Here is a 22,699-nt window from a genome sequence, read left to right as displayed (position 1 = left end):
AATTAAACATCCGTCACATAGTTAATACAAATATTTTAAAAACTAAGCATTTTCTACAAAACGCGTTTTTCAACTAAAAAATAATTTTCGATACTTCTACAAAAACTGCTATATAAAATAAAAATAAATTAATTTTAAAATTTACATAAATAACAAACAAAAAAAAAACAAAAACATTTTATACAAAAAATAAAAAAAAACAATAACAAAACGGTTCAACGCAAATATAAAAACCCAGTCTACTGCCTGTTTGGATGTATAGTTGGCTTGAAAAGCAAAATGTCCTTGGTGTTGTACAATATTGGAGGAATAGCGACCGGTAGTACGACCACAGTATCGACTCCAACAACTGCAACCGCATCTACAATTGCTATAGCAGCTGCAGGTGTTGTCAATAATGACAATAACAATAACATGGATAACACAAGTGAGGAATCGAATCCTGTCACTATTTACAGGTAATGTTGGTTTTTTTAAGGATTTTTTTTTAAATTTGGTACGGGTGGTTGATTCTAATTAGTTATTGAAATCTATTCAAAAATACTACTTCGAAGGTCAGACTTTTTATGAAAAAAGTTTTTCTACTTATTTCTTTTTTTAATTTTGTCAAAGTTAAAAAAAAAATCATACCTACAAATGAAAACAAATATTCTGTCTGCGCTCTTAATTATTTCCAATCCTGCAAATTACTGCATTATCTTAATTCAAAAATTCTAATTTGCAACTCTATTTAAAATAAAACCAATAAAATGCCATCGATATAAACATCCAGTGAAATTATTTTCCAATTAAAATAAATTTCAATAAAATAAGATTGATTACGATGCAAATTTATGTTTTCAGCAGAATACAAAAAATGCACTACTAATTGAAAAATTCGATTAAAATGCAAATCGGGCACAATTAGTCTCACATATCACACAGCATATTTCTGGCGTATTTTGTGGAAATATCAACACTTCATTATCTGCTTACTTTACAGTTGTTGTTGTTGTTGTATAGAGGCAACACTTTCAGTCAATTTACATTTTAAATTGTTCACCCTGATTGTCCTTCCTGAGCGCATCACATACTAATGGGGTTTTTTATTCCTCAAAGGAAATGATGGGGACTTTTTAACTTAAAATACGTTATACACATTAGTGATTATTATTTACATAAAGTTAAAATTTGCGCAAGAGTTAAATTTAATTATCCAGTGATACTTTACTATTTGTAGAGATATTTTTTAAGTTTTGCGTAAAATATAAATTAACTTAAAAAATCTTTAAGGATTAAACAAGGTATAATAATATAATATAATGTATATAGTTATACAATAAATGATGAAGTTTCTTAGTTCATTAAAAAATAATGAATAGTAAACAAAAATGAAACAAGTTCAATTTATTATTTGACAGTTCAAGTTCAAAATATGACAGTCTCTGATTTGTTAAACAATAAGCAGAGTACAGTCAACTCCTTTTAAGTCAAATTTTCACGGGAGTCGAAAATTTATTTGAGTTGGAGGAAAATTCGAGTAGAAGGAATTATTATAATCCTTTTCTTCAAACGTTTTCATTTCAAATTGTGAAAAAATTCAATTTAGAGGGGAATTCCGCTTCGAGGAAATTCAACCTAGAGAGAGTGAACTGTATATTGAATTTATAAAATAAACAACATAAACCAAAATGATTCCTACAATTCATCAAGTAATTTTATAGAAAAAAAAAACAGACTTTATAAATACAAAAGGAAATCAATGAAATAACGTTTGTTTTGCATTGTTGAACAGGTACTCGCTTTCGCTGCGTTACATGTGAGCCAACGTTAAAAAAATATTTAAGGCTAATTTTTCAATAGTCAGATAAACCTCAGTTAGAGCTTATTCCTAGCAATAAAATTTTTTTTTATATTGATATTTATTCTTCTGATAGTCTAACTGCCGATTGAAAAATCAGGGCTAAATCTAATACTTTGAATGTATTACATTTCTAAATCCAATACAAGATTCCTTAAAATTTAATATGGCTGTTCTGTTAAACGTTAAGTTTTCTTTTATTTTTATGTTATTTTTCTTTTTTATTATTTTAGGTATTTTCTTTCTTATTTCTTCAAAATGAAACAAAACTTTTCTGAAACTTATTATTTATCATAAATATAATAATGGTGATTTTATTATCTCTATTATTTTGTCTTTCGCAATTTTTTTGTCGATCAAATTTTGTCAATAATTCATACATATTAATTCGCAAAAACACAAAGCGCCTTCAAGTTAGTACAAATTTAGATTTTTAATTTTTTTTTATCATAAAAAAGTTTACCAAATGATTTTTTTTTTCATTGCATTTTAATGTTTTCTGTGTTAAAAATAAGAACTTTTTAACAAAAATATTTGAAATTAATAAAAAAAAAAATATTTAAAAACTAAGTCATGAAACCATTATTATGTATTAAAAACTATTTTTTTGTATTGAACAATTTCAAACTAAAACCTACAACAGAATTTTTAACCGAAAATTGTCTTCCAAACCCATTTAAATAACCTTAAGCAATTTTATGACAACATTTAATCAATGATTTTAAAACAAAATTTTTGAAATAAAAAATGTTAACTAATTTTGATATAAAAAAAAACAACATGGCAACAGTGGCAATTTTTAAAATGATAAGTAAATTGCCGATATGTTCTACCCAAAAAAAATCAGATACATATAATTTGCTTTAGTTATACTACACTATAAAACTACCTCAATAGAAATAGTTACATAATTTTCTATTATGAACTTTATCTTGCCAAAATGATATTGTGTACCTTGAATGATTGTCAGATTAAATTCTTAACAATCAACAATCGACGTTTGGACTAATATCTTCATAACCACAAAAAAAACCCATAGTGTCTTGTGTCCTGTTTTAATTTAAATAAATTATGAAAACATTTATCAAAGTAACTTTTCTTAAAAAAAAAAAAAACAAAAAAAAAAAACAAAAAAAAAAAACATTCCAATTTAATTCCAAACACACACACAACGAAATAAAGGTAACAGGTGTGCATACCATTTTGTTAACTTAGTGGTTTGTTTTTGTCTCCCTTTTTTGGATTAATTCACCTGGTGCTGGATAATAATTTGTCCTACGTGTCGAATAATCCAAGCTATGGATAAAATCATTTTTAATTGCCCCAATAAGGACAGCTGTTGGCAATAATTATTTTAATTTTGTTTATTTTTTTTTAGATAAAAACGTTGTATCGACTTTTTAATTACAAACAAAATTAAATTTTTTTGTCATTTCAGGTGCCGGGCCCCAATAGCGTCATTAGATTGCATGGAGGAGTTCAGTGGTACGGGAGGTCATCTTGATTTCGGTATCTTTAAATTTTCACACAAAAAAATGGAGATAATATCGCAATACTTAGAGTAGATTTTTGGATCGATTGTTAATTTTTTTTTTTTTTGTTTAGTCTAATTTAATCTTATTTAGTAATGTTTTTATTTTTTATTTGCGCTCTATTTTGATCTAACACGCTTTTGTATGTGTATAATGTAATGGAATCCTTTTAGAAAAAAGAAAAAAAAAAAAAAAAACAATATCTTAACACAAAAATCTTATTGGCAATTGGCAATCTTGAAAATTCAACTGTGATTTTTTTTTACTTTGAGTGCTCGTACTTTCGCATTCTTATGTGAAAGGACTTTTTTTTAAACTAAGTAGAAACTTTTTTTCTGAATCAAAAAATTCGGCAAAAAAACATTTGAAAATAAGAAAAATTGTATTTGATTGAGAAAAAAAAATGAATGACCCACATTTTGCTAAATAATAAAAATTGTTTTGCGAAGTTTTCATTTTATAATCGCAATCATTTTTCATAACCCTTCTCACAAACTCATCTACTTTAATAAAAATTTCACTTTTGGATTTTCAAAATGATCTAGCTTTTTGCCAATTCGGTTTATTGTGAATGAATGAAATAAACTAGATACCGGCACCATCACCTTGCAATATAAGCTTGTTTACACGAAAAAAAAAATAATAAGTCCTATTGGCAAAACTTATTGAAAACATCTTTTATTTAATATTTAGGCCGTTCAATAAGTTTGGGATCGAATTCAGCATTACCATTACGTCATGGTTCAACTCCGACACCGGGTTTGCGGTACAAAAACCTTGGAAAGAGCGGTCTACGTGTCTCAAATGTGGGTCTGGGCACGTGGCCAGTCTTTTCACCCGGGGTCAGTGATGAACAGGCCGAATCAATACTTAAGCTTGCCATTGAAAGCGGCATAAATTTATTTGATATATCTGAAGCGCATTCGGAAACGGAAATTGGTAAAATACTTCAAAGGACCGGTTGGAAGAGGACAGCTTATGTGATTACAACAAAAGTTTATTGGAGTACAAAGTGAGTGTTCAAAAATATAAATTAAGTTGGGTTTGTTTGAAAACAAAAGAAGGTTAAATGAATTAAACCCTGTTCCCTGTAATGGTAAAAATAAAAAAATACCCTAGCACAGGTATATAAAATTATTATTCGGTTTTATATCGCATATGTTTCCAATTTAAAAAAAAAATTATGCTTACTTATCTTGAATGTTCAATTTAAATTGGTCCATGCATTTCCACTCTAACCAAAGGTAAATAAAATGAAACAATGGAATCTCTTCTTTATAGCTCTTAAACAAACAAACTTTGAAATGTTACAGCCGGTGCCTTTAGCTTAACTAAGCGAAATATTCGTAAAAAAATATAAAAGTAAGAACACTAACAAAATTAAATTAACAAATAAACAATAAAATATTTTGATGCGAAAAAAGCTGCAACGGTACGTTCATAATTTGAATAAATAAAACTCAAAGTTTTCGCTCATATTCTGTATTCCATTTTTTACAAAACTCAGTTTCATATCATCAAGTTCACATCTACTCGAAACAAACCATGATTTGCAAACTTAAAGCAGTTCGAGATGAGAATAATTTGGACTTAAAAAATAAGTGTCTAGGCTTTACAATACTGTAAACCAGGATAACTTGGGCCATGAATGGAAAACTTGTTTGATGTGATGTCACTAAAGTTCAATACATTTTTACAATTCATTATTTCGATGACAAAATTATATGCTTAGCCTTTCAAATTGAATCACTAAAATTTCTTATCGTCTGAACCAATAACTATTGCCAATAATCTCGCCTATTTCATTGGTCACGCATTTTTCCTAAACACTAAAATTGACATTGATGATTTCTCTTCGGACCTCCTATCTCAATAATATCCCAACCACTGTTTGCTTTGTTTGAAAAAATGTCGATATCCTGTGACATGTTTCCAAAATTTGAAAACAATTCATTATACCTATTCATAAAAAAAAAAAAGTATGGGCCGATTGCCGAACTCTCAAGCTCGTCCTTAATTATTCCAGTTATTTTTTTTATAATAAACCATACAAACTTACTTTATTAGTTAATAGGTACATACTATTTTTTAATATTTTTAAAAATCCAAAATTGAACATAGAACAATTCCTATACATGTAGATGTACGGACTTTCCTTAAATAAAAAGTGGACTTCAGTGTCCCATTAAATTGTATTATCTGCTGAAGAAAATTTTCAGACAAAAACGCTTTTCAAATTCGGTAACAGCACCCTCAAATTAATAAAACTGCATTATTAGTTAATTTTGGGTAGAAAATGGATTTAACCCTTTCGGACCCAGCGTTACTCTCATGTAACATATTTTTAAAAATTCGTAAAAAATATTACAATAAATATTTTTTTAGGTTTCGATGGCTCAATTGAAAGATAATGATGCCTAGTTACTGGATTATTAAAAAATTTAGTCAAATATCATACCTTTAATTTATTTTTTATCGAAAAAGGAACTGAATTTCACATTTTTTCTTTTTTTTTTGCAAAAAAATTTTTTTTTATATATGGACATAATTTTGAAAAAAAGATATAAAAAAAGTTAATCCAGAAAGTGTTTTGCTTTTTGGCTTAGAAGAAGTAGCATATATTATTGTTCCATAAAAAATTATTTTCTCAGTTGTCCGACTTTTTTTGGTGGTCATAGGCAGTGCATGTTACTTACATGCAACATGAGAGTAACACATTATTTTTGCTATTTATTATTTTGGAAAATAACTTTTTGCTATTCATATTTCTTAGTTGTGATGTTTTTGATACGATAATACTGAAAAAACATTTTTTAATATTGATTTTCATAGCTTGGGTTCGAAAGGGTTAAAACAATTTTGCTTTCTACCGACTAAATGATGAACAAGTCTCAATTATAACATCCATTCGCGATTAAGGAGTCACTTGTGATAACCAACTTAATTTCCTTGCCCATTATGACAACATAATCAACAAAGCTAATTCTACAACGAGATTCATTAAGAGCTGATCCTGGGAATTTTCAAATTTTTATGACACCAAATTTCTAAATTGCAGATTTAAAGCAAACAGTTTACTTTCGTCAGCTGACATGATTTTTGTAACCGATTTGGAGATTGATATACAAATCTGTTTTTTTTTTTTTGCAATAATTATGAAACTACAAAAACTGCACTCACTACACTAGGTCTTCCTTCCCTGATACCAAAGCGATTGCTGTTCCTACCTACCCAAAACATCAAAATTTGAGCGCATATTGTCGAATTGTCAGACAACATACAATTTTCAATTATTTTATCTTAAATAATATATAATTTATTTAAACCGGAAAATAAAAACATATTTTTATTTAATTTTTTTTACAGATCAGAAGAGAGAGGTCTATCAAGAAAGCACATTATAGAGTGCGTCAAGGCCAGTTTGCAGCGATTACAATTAGCATATATTGACATTGTGATTATCCACAAAGCCGATGCGATGTGTCCAATGGAGGGTAAATATTTTTTTTTAAATTTCCTCTTTTACACACTTCAGTGATGATAAAAAATTTCAATAAAATATAAAAAAAAATATTTTTTCTCTTAACTTTTAACAGAGGTTGTTCGTGCCATGACATATGTCATCCAGGAAGGCTGGGCCATGTATTGGGGCACGGCTCGTTGGTCCCATGTGGAAATTATGGAAGCCTATTCCAATTGCCGTCAATTTAATTGTATCGCTCCGATTGTCGAACAATCTGAGTATCATATGTTCTGTCGTGAAAAATGTGAACTTTATTTGCCCGAGATGTATAATAAAATTGGTGTTGGCCTTATGGCATGGGGACCATTGTCGATGGCATTAAGTGACACGCAAAATGGTGAAAAGATTTTGTTCCCGAAAGGATCGTTTAAAACAAAAAGTCACAGTTACTCTTGGACCGAAGATGAGGTTAATCGTAATGTAAGACTTATCAAACAATTATTTTTGGTTCCATATCCTTGATATTTGAGTTTGAATTTTATTGTTCTTATTTTAGGGAAGTTGGAATAAGGACCGTTTGGAGGAGGGACGCAGACATTGTGACAGATTAAGAGATCTATCGGCATTGGCTGAAAAACTTGGATGTAGCCCTACTCAGCTATCGATTGCATGGTCGCTAAAGCATGAACCAGTTCAATGCTTATTGTTGGGTGCGACCTCTGCTGAGCAGTTGCATCAAAGTCTGCAGTCACTACAGGTATTTTAATACTGTTAAAAATTCTCTAAAAAGATTCCCTTTAAAATATAAATCTGTTATGGATTAAAGCTATATAAAGTTTCTGTACTAAAATATACCCCTTATTCCCTTTTTATTTCCAGCTATTACCACGATTGTCAACTAGTGTAATGCTTGAATTAGAAAGAATTCTCGAAAATAAACCGGTTCGGCCGCCAATGATATCAACCTTGGCGCTTCGGTGACAATCAGCCTGCCCTCAGGGGCCACCTAGTATAAGTGGCGCCTGTGGGGCAGAGTCACCAAAAGATGAAGAATTCTGCGAGGAAGCTGATCCGAAAGATGCATCAAAGCAGGGTTTCTGCACTATTCAGTGACGAAAGGAGTCTTTAGATAACGATAATAAATTTTTGAAACCGATAAGTAGCAAAACTAGCTTAAGTAGTACAACAATAATAACAACCGTTAGTAACAAGCCAGATTTAATAACTCTACAACAACAACAACTACAAATTCAACAACTGCAGCAGCAGCAGCAGCATCAACAACAACAACAACGTTCTTCACTTTTTAAAGGTTCTTCTTCAAATTCAAATAGCAATTTATTAAATTTAATAAACAATGAGAATCGCTTAGATAGTTTACCAATTCAAATAGATTCTTTAAACAATAACAATTCTTATAACCAAAGCAATCAGACAAATGGAGGCAATAATAATGAGACATCAACAACAACAGCAACAGCAGCAGCAGCAAGTCATCATCATCAGTCGGCTAAAGATACAACAATCAATATAAGTAACATTCAAGGTTACGATGAAAGATCCAATATGACTAAGGCCAAGAAGTCCTTGCTTAACTTCAGATCCTTTGATTTTCACATCAAATCTTTGTATTCGGGCTTACGCCATTCAAAAAATACACCCGAAACAGCAGTCCACCACCAACATACACAACAACGTTCCGAAACTCACACAAACGGTAATAATGGGCATAACAACCCTGTGGCAGCTCATAATCGAACGCCACCATATCTTAGAGTTGAGGAAGTGGACATTGAGGAATCCGAGAATCTTCTTCTTGATTATCCTCAATCACCATACTCATCGAGACGTAATAGCGAAGATAATCGTTCGAGTGCAAACTTGTTGCAAATAAACCAATTTGATATGTCCATTTCTCAAGGTAGTTCACCATATTTTTTGTCACCGATACCAATTTCGGGTAATATAAGACGTTCATCTACGTCTGATATAATGTGCAAGCGAAGCAGTGCAGGCAGTAGTGCTAGTTCGAGTCGACGTCCTAGCACATCGGATCTGTTACGAAAAGCTCGAGAACGCAAAGGCAGTGAGTCCAGTAGCCGAATTGGTAGAAGTGTTTCTCATGGTGGACTGCCACGTGGTGGAGGTGGTGGTGGTGGGCGAGGAGGGGGAGGTCGTCGAACAAGCATAGCTTGTTAGATTGCGTGAGATGGCATTGAAAACATTAAAGATTGAACACGGATTGACTGTCTTAAATCTTTGAATTCTTATTTTGTTTTAGAATCAGCACCTTTTGCTAAAATAAGAGATCTTTCTTCTTTTTTTTTACTTCAAACTTTATTTAAAAGGGGCGAGTAGGAAAATCCCAACTGTTACCATACGATTTCAAGATTGCATCCCGGAGCAAAAGTTATACGACTTTAGGAAGTATCATTTTAATTGTTTGTCGCATAAAAATAATCCTATTTCCGGAAAGGCATTAATTGTTGTCGAAACATAGGCTTAAAATAGAACCTGAGAACGAAAGGTCTAATACATTTATTTAGACAGTTCTACGCCAAAGTCACCTGAGTGAATATTTATATTTTTAGTTAATAACTCCAGTATGTCAAGTTTATATCGCTAATCATTTCAAAAAGTAGCTCCTGTACATTTTTCTAATGATTGAATTGAAAGTAAAACTCAATTTCAAAGTTCAAGTACGGCAGTGGGCCCATTTAACTGATGAGCCCACTGTCGTACCTGGGCGAAACGCTTTGGAGTTGAGGTCACTTGAACTTTAAAATTGAATTATATTCAATCGCTCCACTTAAAATAAAAATAATTTTAATAATTTTTTATTATTTTTGTTGTTTTTTTCTTCGTTAAACCTTCAAATCCCAACCATATACCAGACGTTGCATAGAGCTTTTGCACCTTTGGGCCTGGTTAGGGAATATGGCTCTGAACGGTAAAACATTGTGAGCACTTAAAAAGTATTAGTTCTTCAGGCCTGGAAAAAGGAGGACAGCTCAAGAAGGGTAGGAAAATGGAAACATGCACATATTAAACCAGACGCGTCTCTCATACTCCATACCAAATCTTTGTACACTTCATGCCAGTCATTGAAACACCCTTTGCTCTTAACGGTCTGAGAGTCGAAAGGTATCTATGGAGTTTTAAGAAACAGGGATACAAACTCTAAAAACATTTGTGATGAAGGTATCACTAATCTGTATGTTACTCTCAATGATTTCGATACCAGGTTATTGTCAGTTACAGAAACTCTTAAGAATATCCCGTCTTTTTATTAACACCTGTTAATAAAACATACACACCTCTGACGGCTTGTATGATCCAAGAACAATATCATAGATGTATTTCATACGTAGGGTCCTTAAGCCCCAAGATAACAATGGCTCTGCATTCCTCTAAGTGCAACGTTAAATCGACTAACTGTCAGCCCAACTGACTGACTTTACTTAAGGTCATAAGTTTTTCTTGGAATTTATTAATATCACGACTTAACATTCTAGTGGAATTAGATTGTCACTTTACAGGGTTATCTGGGAATACATTTTGGTATAACTTTATTAAATTTTGGATCCCTGGAAAATAATTTTGAGACGAATTCAGAATAACACATTCTTGCGCCAATTAATTTGGAAGGAAATTTAAATGCTTCCCATTTTATCTGAAAGCGGGATTTTAACACTATGTGATGTAATACAATTTACAATTGGGATGGTTTTAATTGAAACTTCCAGTAGAGATGAAATTTGTCTATGCTTAACTAGATGTTCTCCAAAAGCAATCAAGATTTTGATATTAGGAATCTCTTTAACGATGACGCGACAACCTCACCAGGGCATATTAATATTTTCAGCTGATTCCCTTTAGGTTTTTTGTTTTCTTTTCTTCCTATTTTTTTCCTACAAAAACTCTTCTCTAATTTACCTAATATCTATCGCTTTTGTATGCTATTTCTTTTTCTTATGAAATCAATGTTCATGAAACCTACTTTGCTCTCACAACCCTCTTCCAGCTGATAAAACATGGATCTGCTTGTTTAAAGTGAGTTGGTGTTAGTCGTATTTAGTTTCTAACAACACAGTTAAATACGCTGAATTTTCTAAAAACAACAAAAACATAAAATTAAATCAAAGTTATCGTCGAAATGAGATTTCGAAAGATACTTTCGATCTTATCACAACGTTAACGACAAATTTAAAAAAACAAAATTGATTTGCTGCATGCCGACGTTATTATGATAAAAAAATATTTGTAGAATGATTTCTAATAGAATCGAAAATTAAAAACAAAAAAAAAAAAAAACAAAAAACTTGTAAGATGACAAATAATATTTTTTATATAAAAAAACAAAAAAATTAAAGCAAACATTATTTACTCAAAATATATTATATAAAAAAAAAATTATAAACATTCGAAATCAAATTTCACTAAGAATTAAAAAAAAAACAATACATAAATTCAAAGCAAAATAATTTAACAAGCAGATACAAAAATATTTGAAATCGTAATTGCCTTTTTGAATAAAAAAAAAACAAAAAAAAACTATGATTACTTATCATCATTATAATCTAAAATAAATCTTTAATTGTTAAAAAAAAAATAAAGAAAATAATAATAAAATAAAAAATCATTGTAAAGAAGCTTTTTTCTCATTTTCAATATTCTAGATATAGTTTTTTAATTTAAAAACATACTTATATTAAAAAAAAAAAATATCTTTTAAAATTAAAAAAAAAAAAAAAAAAACTTAGTGAAACAAAAAAAACATGAAAATCTATTGAATAATATTCTTGTTTATAAATAAACTAATAAAATGATACAACAAATCTCTCTCACATACGGACTGTGATTTAATATTAATAATATTGTGAAGTAACAAAAATCAGAAAAAAGTTATATCAATACGTCAAGGGATGAGTAAAACTGAAATTTAAAAAAAATATATCAAATCCAAAAAAAAAAAAAATATAGATATCAAAACTGAAGATTATGAGCGACACACAATTATGCTCAAAACGGATTTTACGTGTTTTTGTATATCTGCGCCATGATTGTCAAACATTCTTTTTTTTTTGTAAACAAGAGTGCGACTTAAAGGTATAGGAAATTGGGCCACATTAATTTATAGATTAAAACTTAACTACGCGTTTACAAAAAACCTGAGTTCAGTAACAACTTTTTTTTTTTTTAATAATGAAAGACAACTTAGGATGAAATTATAATAGTTGGAGAGAAATATCATAATGAATGTAAAATTTGCTATAAGACCAGTGTGTGATTTGTTAACAGAAATGGATGAATTCACATCACGAACATACCTACAATGGCAATAAGATCTATTACACCTTTTCAATTAACCATAGCTCAAAAGACCAATAAGACCATTATTTTTTCGACAGCATGTCCTTTAAGAAGCCATTTGGTTTCAGCTTGAGGTAAGTTAATAGGGAGGAAAGCAAACAAGAAAATAAAATCGCGGTAATTGCTTGAAAAAGTTTGAAAAAATGTGCTAACAAAATTTTCGAATGGGTGCAAAGAATATTTGAATTATGCAAAGTATTTCGTGGGCTTGGGGTTTTAAGAATGTTAGTTTATCGCATTTTTTTTGTTTTACGCTGAGTCGTCCTACCTTTAAAACAGTTCAAAATAATGCTGCAAAAGAGAAACCGATGCGAAGGAAACAGTGAAACCTGACACGTGATAAACAAAAATTATAAGGAGAAAAAACAACAAATATTCTTGATTATCCTTAGCAATCGTTTGATGTTGTTTTCCTAGTAAAATTCTACTAACCTTAGTACTAAAATACGGCTATAGTTAAATGTTTTTGTTTAATTTATTTAGACTGGAGTCTAAGATTATTATTACACAGGTTAAATGAATCTCTTTTCCATTGAGAAGTGGGGCTTAATCTTTCATGAATAGGATGAACACGCAAGTTTATTTTAGAAGCGAGAACGTTACATCTTAAAAGAACTATTCTGTTAACATATATGAGAATATCTTAAATGCGTTTTTAACGAATGAAGTGAGATAGTTTATTGGATATCAAAACATGCTTAAAATATTACAACGCGGATATCATCTTTAACCAATATCATTGTTGACGCCGAAAGATTTTTTCATGATCAAGGACTCAGTTTCCTTCCAAAAGGTTCAAGGTTCAATTTTGCATTTTTTTTTTTACAACAGAATAAGTCAAGTAGCAACTTAAGAAGCCCAGATTCAATTAAGGGCATGAACTGGCTTCACGCAGGAATTTGCAGTCTCTTAAGAAACTATTAACCGAAGCAATGGGAAACAGATCAAAAGATACAGTGCTTGCTGCAATATAGTTATATGATTATGACACACGGTTCAACACACACGGATTTCTTTAAAGCTAGGGACAAGTTTTTCTTCTGTAAAGAATATTTTAACCAATATTTTGACCAACGATAGTTGAATTCAAAATATTACCTTTAATACAGTAAAATAAGGAGAAAAAAGGGGTAAATCTCGGAATGAATGTTAGTAGAAATTTTTTTTGCTCAATATCTTCCTTTTGCCATTCTAAAACATATCTCAAAAGTCTAGAAAAATCTCATTTCCGCTTGTCGCGATTTCAAGGTCAAATCGCGAAATGGAGATTTTCAAAATTAGCAAAAATAGGCTATGGTATTATATACACATATGATACATGATTTCAAGGTATTTTTTAATGCTGATTCCAAAAAATTTAAAATCAAGACAATCTGACGTCTCTGGAAAAAGTTATACCTGTTTTTCATCTGTCAACTCATATTATTATAACAGTTGCAAACTTACTGCCGAAAAACCCTTAAAAGCTATGGTAGATGAACCAAATTTAGCATGAAAATTTTAAAATCCATCATTATTAAAAGGGATCGGGTCAAAATTCTGGCTTCAAAATTCTGCTTTTCAAAATTCTGCTTTTTTAACGAAAATTCTGTTTTTCAAAATTCTGCTTTTTTTCTATTCTGCTTTTCAAAATTCTGCTTTTTAAAATTCTGCTTTTCAAAATTCTGCCAGTATTATACTTAAAGAAAAAAATTCTGCCAATTCTGTTTTTTTTTATAGCATATGTGCTGGCTGACTAAAGAAAAATACACCTCATTAATGTAATTCAACATTGGTACTTTCCTAATTTGTTTTGTTTAAGTGTCGGAAATATTTTTTTAAATGCATAGACTGACTTTCTTTTGAATAAAATCTATAACTTATTGGAACCGATGTTGTTTGATACAAAATATTCCTTTTCTTATTCAAATTTTTGATTATTCATCTTTATTTGATAAATAAAAAAAAATTTGAATTATTTTCGGAAATGTTTAGTATTAAAACAAAAATTAATATGCATTCAAAGAATGACAAATTATGTAGGAAAGTAATCAAATAAGTAGACAATTTATCAAGAAGATGATTTTACAGAATTTTGCAAAAAATTAAAAAAAGGTTTGGAAAATGTTAAAAAGCGCGCGCTTTTTAACATTTTCCAAACCTTTTTTTAATTTTTTGCAGAATTTTGAAAAACAGAATTTTGAAAATCAGAATTTTGAAAAACAGAATTTTGAAAAACAGAATTTTGAAAAGCAGAATTTTGAAAGCAGAATTTTGTAAAGCAGAAATTTGAAAGCAGAATTTTGACAAAAGAATTTTGACCCCGGCAGAATTTTGACCCCAACCCTTATTAAAAATCAAAACAATCCATTACAAAAAATATATACATATACCTACGAAATAATGGTATTTTTTGATGGAGGGGCAAATTTTAGGATATGCACTAAAGAAGATTCTTGTTCATCTTAGGAATAAGTGCAAATAGGCTAATTTTTTCATTTTAATCTTTGTTTGGATATTCTTTAACTACCCTCAAAAATCTAAAAAAATCTCATGTCCGCAAGTCCTAATTTTCTTGGTTTGAAAATAAGGTGCAGATTTTAAAAAATTGGAAAACTACACTTCAGATATTTGTGTCAGATCAACATGAATAAGGTGCATTACTTTTCAGGGATGGTCAGGTTGACTTGTTTGTGAGTTTTGTTGGAATAAGTGTTAACAAATACCTTTAAATCATGTCGCTTATGTTGGTATACATATAAAAATTTAAACTTTTCTTATTAATTTTTTAAAATCTGCACCTTATTTTCAAATCAAGAAAATTAGGACTTGCGGACATGAGATATTTTTAGATTTTTGAGGGTAGTTAAAGAATATCCAAACAAATATTAAAATGAAAAAATTAGCCTATTTGCACTTATTCTTAAGATGAACAAGAATCTTCTTTAGTGCATATCCTAAAATTTGCCCCTCCATCAAAAAATACCATTATATCGTAGGTATATATATTTTTTGTAAGGGATTGTTTTGATTTTAAATAATGATGGATTCTAAAATCTTCATGCAAAGTTTGGTTCATCTACCATAACTTTTAAGGGTTTTTCGGCAGTAAGTTTGCAACTGTTATAATAATATGAGTTGACAGATGAAAAACAGGTATAACTTTTTCCAGAGACGTCAGATTGTCTTGATTTTAGATTTTTTGGAATCAGCATTAAAAAATACCTTGAAATCATGTATCATATGTGTATATACTACCATAGCCTATTTTTGCTAATTTTGAAAATCTCCATTTCGCGATATGACCTTGAAATCGCGACAAGCGGACATGAGATTTTTCTAGACTTTTGAGATATGTTATAGAATGGCAAAAGAAAGATATTGAGCAAAAAAAATTTCTACTAACATTCATTCCGAGGTTAAACCCTTATTTAACTGGATTACTTGTTTATTCTTTTTAACGCATTTTTTATTTGTAACCGAATTAATGGCAGGACTAGGCATTCCCAATTCACTTAAATTTTATGCTGTTTGTGCTATATACCTACACATGTATTATGTATGTACAAAGATAATTACGAAAATCAAAACAATTTCAAATAAAATCGTAGATTGTTATGAATGAAATTTTTATTAGTTAACCTCTGTTTAAAATCATTATTTATAAACATTGTAACTAGGAGGTTTGGTCAACGAAGGCACTGACTCGATAATGTCAAAAAAAAACTGCGGATAAGTTTACTTCTTGTTTTTTTATTTGCAATCATGAACTTCGATTTTTCTTAAATTATCTGAACCGGGGAACTTTGAACTTATCAATCGTTCATGGTCAACTATTTGATATATTCGCAGGATTTAATTTTTGAAAACTAATACATACATTATAAAACATTTTCGTGAAAAAATCTTAAAGCTTTTTATAATTTTCTCCTCCTAAATAGTTTCCGTCCGTCATAAATCATGTTGTAGTCACATGATAAATATATCAATAAATAAAAAAAAAATAATAAATTAATTGTTTGTACTAGCTTTTGCATTTAGATAAATTAATTTTCTTAAATTAGTTGTTCATATTTTTTAAGCTTTGCAAAGTAAAAAACAACAACAAAAAAAATAGGGAAAATATTAAACAATAATAAATTGCATATGAAATATATATTTGAAATAATAAATATATAATATTTTAAATTAAATTAAAAAAAAAAATATCGGTGCTAATTTTTTTCAAAATAATTTGAAATCAATTTTAATATAAATTATGATTATAGAAAATACCTAATAATTATATTATCGTAATCGTATGTAGTGTGATTATATCGAGAACAAAGTATAAAATTATTTCAATTAATATGACTACTTTTTTTAAATGCACTGCCGTTAAAATTAATAATTAATTTCTTTTAATAGAATTGATTTTATTTTTAAACAAAAAACGTTTATTCTAATTTTAAAGCACTCTTATATACCTATGTTTTGAAACAAAAAAAAATCTTAAAATACAAAAATTGTAAATATTTGCAAATACATATTTGAAAGAATATATGAATATACATACCTACTAATGTATATTTAAAAACAAATAAAAACCATTTTTATAGATAGAAAATCGTTAAAATGTATAAAGATTAAATAAAAACAAAACGAGTGATAAAATCAAGAAAAAAAATATTAAACAACAAAACGCGCCTTCTAAAGTTTTAAAAAAAATTGGAAACGATAGCGAAACAAAAAAAAAAAACACGAAAAAAAAACTTCACTATAAGAAGCATTAATAGAAATCATTTATTTTTAATTTAATTTTTCTTCGGATAACAACTATACGCAAAACATATTCTTAATATTTAAGATTCAAAATTAAAAAAAAAAAAATAAATTAATAAAAACGTAAAAAAAGAAACAGTATAATCAAATGCTGTGTTTCTGTTTTTGAATTAATTCGTATAAACTATTATATTATAATAAAAACAAAGGGCAATGTAGAAAAACGCATACAATACCAAATTTTTCAATTATAATATCTAAGCACACACGAATACACCAATAGAATAATTAATAGAAAGAGCAATTCCTTCATTTTAAATCGCAAAAGGAATCATAGTAAAAAAAAAAAACATTTTCAACTCAAAACAAAACTTAAATACACAACACAATTAAATTTAAATAAAAAATAAATAAATAAAAAACTTTGCAATCTATAACAAAAAAAAAAAAAAAGTAAGGAAATATTTTCTTATCAAAGCTGGCAATAATGATAAAAAATAATACAATAAAAATTTTAATATTTATAATAAATTATATACAACTCTTTGTAAAAATAAACTAACTTAAACACAAATGCTTTGAGCTATTGAGAAAGTATAGTAAATCGAATAAGAATAACTTTTTTTTATTCTCAAAGAAGGCAATAGAAGAAACAACTTGCTCAATATTCTCAAACTTGATCAACTTTCTTGTTTATTGCAATTTAAATTTATAATTTGGAATATTTCAACAACTTTTGGGATAATCACGATCTGTTTGTAAATGTTTGTATTTTTGATTGAGTTTTATTTTCAGTTTTGAGCAAAATTTTAAATGTTGTTTTTGGAAAACTCCGGTTTTTTTTTCTTTCCTTTATTTAATGATTATAAGAATTTAAAAAAATTACAATGCAGAATTGTCTTTCTCTAGAGAGGTATTATTTGTGTAAATATCATATTGGCATTTGGCCTTTTTTTTTTAAACCAGAAAATATGACTGCAGAAATTCATACTAAAAATTAGAGAAAAATACCTAAGGAATTCAATGTAGAAAACTATTCCACAGCTTGTACGGCCGTAATGTAATGTGGTTTTCGATTGGTTTTACTTAGGGATTCACTTATTTTGAAATCCAATGAAACAGTTCAAATCGCTTCCACTAAATTCTGGAATTTTATGTTTGGTGAATAATCAAATAAATTGGTTAGACTTTTTAGTATTAATGTATGTATGTTTTTGAGTGGATTCTGATTTCAAATCGAGAACTAAACTTTTCTTCTGAGATGCATTCTAAGTGCCATTGTAATGCCAATAATAGGTGCTTTCGGACTCTGCCGAACTATGTTATCAAAAAAACATGCTTTTGTAATATTGCGTTTTCGAACACTTGACTTGAAATTAGTCAAAAAAAATCATACAATTGGATTTTTTGACGCAAATGACGTTATCAAAAATATGCAAGTACGTACATATTTGTCTAAAATATTTGTAATAATTTTGTTTCGAAATTACGTTGACAAATCAAATGCAAACGGATTCTGGAATTTTTTTCGGAATTCGGAGAAAACCGATGATATGAATGCAGTTTCTGATAATTCCCTTTGTTCTGCGCTTGTGCTCTGAGTTTTATGTATTTACCTATCTGGGTAATAAATACCTCCTTCAAATCTCTTCAGCCACTTTTTTTTAATTCAGAAAAAAGCTTTTATTCTTATAGTACTTTTAGACTTTCAAGAATTCCTTAGCCCTTAGTCTCATTCTTCTTGTATTCTTTTCCATTTGTTGTAAAACACTTTTAGAGGCAAAGTATGGGGTATTTTCTTAGTTTTGTTCTGAAAAAAAAAAAAAAAAAAAAAAATTAAAACAGATTCAGACACAAACAAGACTTACCTTGATGCATTTCAAATAACCCAAGATAATAGATGCCATTACATTTTGTCCTCTCGGATCGACTGTTTTGTACAACTCATTTATTGCAATTTCGAACTTTTTCGGCCGTTAGTCTTAGTGGTTGAATTTCGTAAGATTTTGTCGAATTGTTACTTCAACTTGACAGGCCAACATTAAAGAGGTTGTAGTTGAAATTGTTGCGTACATATTTTCAAATACATATTTTTGGTATATTTTATCAGTCTTAACGTTGGTTGCTCCATATTCAAAATCCTTTTAAGATTCAGAAGAAAATAAGATGTTTAAGAACAACATTAAACTCGTACAACCACGGTTGCCGGAGTGGGTAGGATTCTACCAAACTGGGTAGGTTTTTTTACCCTGGGTAGGTTGGTAGGTTTGAAGTCAATTTGGTAGGTTTTTCCAAGTTCTTTCTCTAAAATAATTTTATTTTTAATAATTGACAAAAAAAAATTTAATTATGTCAAATCTACCCAAAATATTTGTGCCAAACAAATGTGCCCATCTAAACCGAGAGTAATAATATTAAGTAGTGTATGTAAACGCAGTATCCTCATTGTTGGTGTCTGAACTCATCCATTTTCATGTTTTGTGTTGACACTAATTTCACATTCTTGATTAGTGATTTCTACAAAATGGGATTACAATTTTATTTTAAAACTTTTTTTTCCAAAAAATTATTTATAAAAAATTATTTTTTTAAAAAACGGCTCTAACGATTTTGAAATTTTTTTTTCTAAAAATGCACGCCAATATATCAATCAAAACTGCATACTTGTTTTGGAGGGCAATTTAATTTCAGATTTTATTTTATTTTTTTTTTAAACGAATTTTATTTCTATATAAAAAGTCTTAAAAATTTAAGCAACATTAACTCCAAGTGCAAGTTCGTGCGACACAGTCGTGGATTTTATTTTTTTAAACAAGAATTTATTCTCTTAAAATCCAAAATTTTCGTTGGGTAGGTTTTTCTTTGAATTGGTAGGTTTTTTTGAAAAATTTGGTAGGAAATTTTTTATGCGAGTGGCAACCGTGCGTACAACTTCAGAAATGTTCGATTCGACTATTTTTGTTCTTAGAGACTCTCAAAACAGAAGTGGTTTGAATACAACTACATACATACACGCTTTCTCAGATCCGAACATAATATTTATAGTGGATCCCCGTGGTTTCTGTCTTTATATGTTAGCTAAAGCTCGCTCGATAGTTGAGTAACATTATGTATTTTTTAATTTAAATAAAAATCCTCATCTCGAAAATGATTCGATAAATCTGTTGAAATTTGAAGAAAAATCAAAAAAGTAAAACATTACTTTGTTAAATAAAACTTACAACTGAGTTTCTGATTAGTTACTCCAAAATCGTTTGTAACAAATATCCAGCGATTGTTGTGCACAGTTGTGGTTAGCTCTATTCTTCGTATTTCCCTTCTGATGTCTTTGTGTAATAATTAGATTGTTTCACTAATTTTTGACTGAATTTCTTATATTTTTTCTGAATATTCAATCACTAATACAAACAAAAAAGCAAAAAATTGTAATGTTGTAACAAAAAAAACTGGACATAGCCAGACACCTACTTAACACATCGTGAATACCCCTTTCTTACACTAAAAACTATATAACATACCTTTTAATTTAACTATAACATTTCTGTCTTCCATGCTGAAATTTTATTTATTTTCTTATAAAGTTATTTGTTTTAACTTTATTGGTTTTGGTATTTACAGTGCTGCGTCAATAATAATAAAAAAACAAATAAAATTTAAAAATTTAAACAAAAAAAAAACAAAACAATTTTCGGAATAATAATAATAATACTTTACGACAAATAAATTAATATCACAACAACAAAATATAAGAACAATATTTCGGCTAGAAACTGCATAACAGCACTAAAAATATTTAGAGTAAAAAAAAAGGAATATTATAAAAATACAGAAGTTATGTATAATAGAAGAACGTATATATATATTTAACATAAATTACTATTTAAAAATAAAATTATCTTTCACTTCATTTGATGTTGTTTTATTTATAAATTAACAAAGTTAACAAACCAACCAGTTAATGCTTACGGCTATAAAATTAATAACAAAAAACATTTAGGACCAATTTTTCAACAGTCAGTTAAACAGTCAGTTAGTACTTATTCTCCTGATAGAGGAAAAATCATTTTTTCAACAGGCAGATATAGCTTATTCCTATAAATAAAACTATCTGCTTCTTTCAGAGACGAATAAAAATTATTCTAAGGAATAATATCAATAAAAATACTGTGTCAATTGTCAAAGCTGCTTTGAAATAATTTTGACAAAGAATACAGAGGAACACAAGAAAACAAAAACAATTATTAATAAAAAAGACGTTCAGTTTTGAATATTATTGAATTTGACAATTTTGTTTTTGTTATTCTGTAGAATAAATTATTTTTGATTGAAAAATTCAATGTTGTTATCCGATTGTTTATGAGCCTAATAAATTTATTCGTCGAACAGTTAACTGACTGTTTATTAGAAGATGGAAAAATCGGCTCTTAATGTAATACATTTCATGGGGGCTATTGTGAATTAATATTTCACAACTGTAGCATATTTGTTCCAATAAAATGTGTCGTTAGGACACATGAACCTACAAGATTTTTTGTTTGCAATTTTTTTAAATTTTCACCTAATTGTAATTAGATTTATTATGAAATTCAAAATAAATCATCACCCGTATTGTGATTTACAACTATCAATTGATAGTTGATAAATACTGAAATTTAGAATTTTTAAACCTATTTTATAGGAAAACTGGTCAACTTTTTAATGGAATTTTGTAAATAGATTTCATTGAATAACTGTTTAGGACCATTCTCTGCCTTCAAAAAATTAATTAAGAACAGTAATAAGATATCGAAATTTAATTTTTTTCAACTATCGATTGATAGTTGTAAATCGCAATAAGGCTGCATATCTTCATTTTCGAACTATCTGATCAATGAATCATATTTTATAAATTTTACTTTTTCGAAATGAACGATATCAATGTTCGAAACTGCATTATACAAATCAGTGGCATCATTCATCAATTGTCTACTCTGAAGGATTAAAAAATCTAAACCAGTCCTTTAGTCGAAATCATACGAGATATTTTGTTGGTTAATGGCAGGTACTTGCATAAAAAACGTTATCGTTGAGCCCAAACTTCGTTATCACAATAAATAAAAAAATAAAATCCATTAGAAATGTGTGCATCAAATTGAACTTTGATAAGGTTTTACTAAAGGAATTTTTGAAATAAATAAAAAAAAGCTCTATATTATCTACAGAACTTCTTTCTTTCATTCTATTTGATATAAAACGAAAACTTTAATTTGTAAGGCCTTAAAACATCCAAGCTTTAGAGAAGTGGACTTGACCCATTATGTATTATTCTGAACGCCTCATATCTGACTCTTTTGGCAGAAACTTAGTTATAACGGCTTGTTAAGTATTTATTGAGCCGAAGCGGTTGCTATATTTTTGTTAAATCGGTTTACTTTAAAGGCAGTGGCAGAAGTCTAAGTTTCAAAAGTTAAATTGTCTGTAAAGTTCTGGATCAAAACCTTTTCAGACTCTACCAGTCTCCGTACGATAAAAATGTTGGTAAATATGAATTAAAAAAAAAAAAAACTAAAAACACCTTTTAGTAGAGTAACTAAAGCAAATTATTAGGGAACCCGGCTGAACAGCTCTGATTTTGACGATTTTTTTTTCAAACGTAGGTAATTAAAAATACTTTAAAGTCTATAGATTAAAAATTGTCGGTGTTGTTTTTTAAAATTGTCGGTATTGTTTTTTAAAATTAAAATTAAATTTTTTTTAACAAAACCATTTTTT

General features: G+C 28.7%; 2 protein-coding genes and 1 long non-coding RNA gene across 3 annotated transcripts; 2 read left to right on the top strand and 1 right to left on the bottom strand.

Annotated features, from left to right (window-relative positions):
* The first annotated feature begins 42 nt into the window (after positions 1–42).
* LOC129912217 (voltage-gated potassium channel subunit beta-2-like) lies at positions 43–9,091 on the top strand. Its single transcript, XM_055990363.1, has 7 exons — positions 43–458; positions 3,279–3,349; positions 4,066–4,384; positions 6,739–6,866; positions 6,969–7,315; positions 7,392–7,592; positions 7,715–9,091. The coding sequence occupies exons 1-7, from the start codon at positions 280–282 to the stop codon at positions 7,814–7,816; spliced, it is 1,347 nt and encodes a 448-aa protein (XP_055846338.1). The 5' UTR covers positions 43–279; the 3' UTR covers positions 7,817–9,091.
* Positions 7,881–9,034, top strand: LOC129909546 (probable protein kinase DDB_G0277539). Its single transcript, XM_055986620.1, has 2 exons — positions 7,881–7,915; positions 7,996–9,034. Exons 1-2 carry the CDS (start codon positions 7,881–7,883, stop codon positions 9,032–9,034), a joined length of 1,074 nt encoding a protein of 357 aa, XP_055842595.1.
* An 8,799-nt stretch (positions 9,092–17,890) lies between the features above and the next one.
* On the bottom strand, positions 17,891–19,139 carry LOC129911458 (uncharacterized). Its single transcript, XR_008771645.1, has 2 exons — positions 18,817–19,139; positions 17,891–18,758 (listed from the first exon to the last, which is right to left on the bottom strand). It is a non-coding gene; the product is annotated as an uncharacterized LOC129911458 (long non-coding RNA).
* Between the last annotated feature and the right edge of the window lie 3,560 nt (positions 19,140–22,699).

The sequence above is a fragment of the Episyrphus balteatus genome, chromosome 2 (assembly GCF_945859705.1).
Source record: "Episyrphus balteatus chromosome 2, idEpiBalt1.1, whole genome shotgun sequence".
Classification (NCBI taxonomy): domain Eukaryota; kingdom Metazoa; phylum Arthropoda; class Insecta; order Diptera; family Syrphidae; genus Episyrphus; species Episyrphus balteatus.
This window is presented reverse-complemented; position numbering and strand designations above follow the sequence as displayed.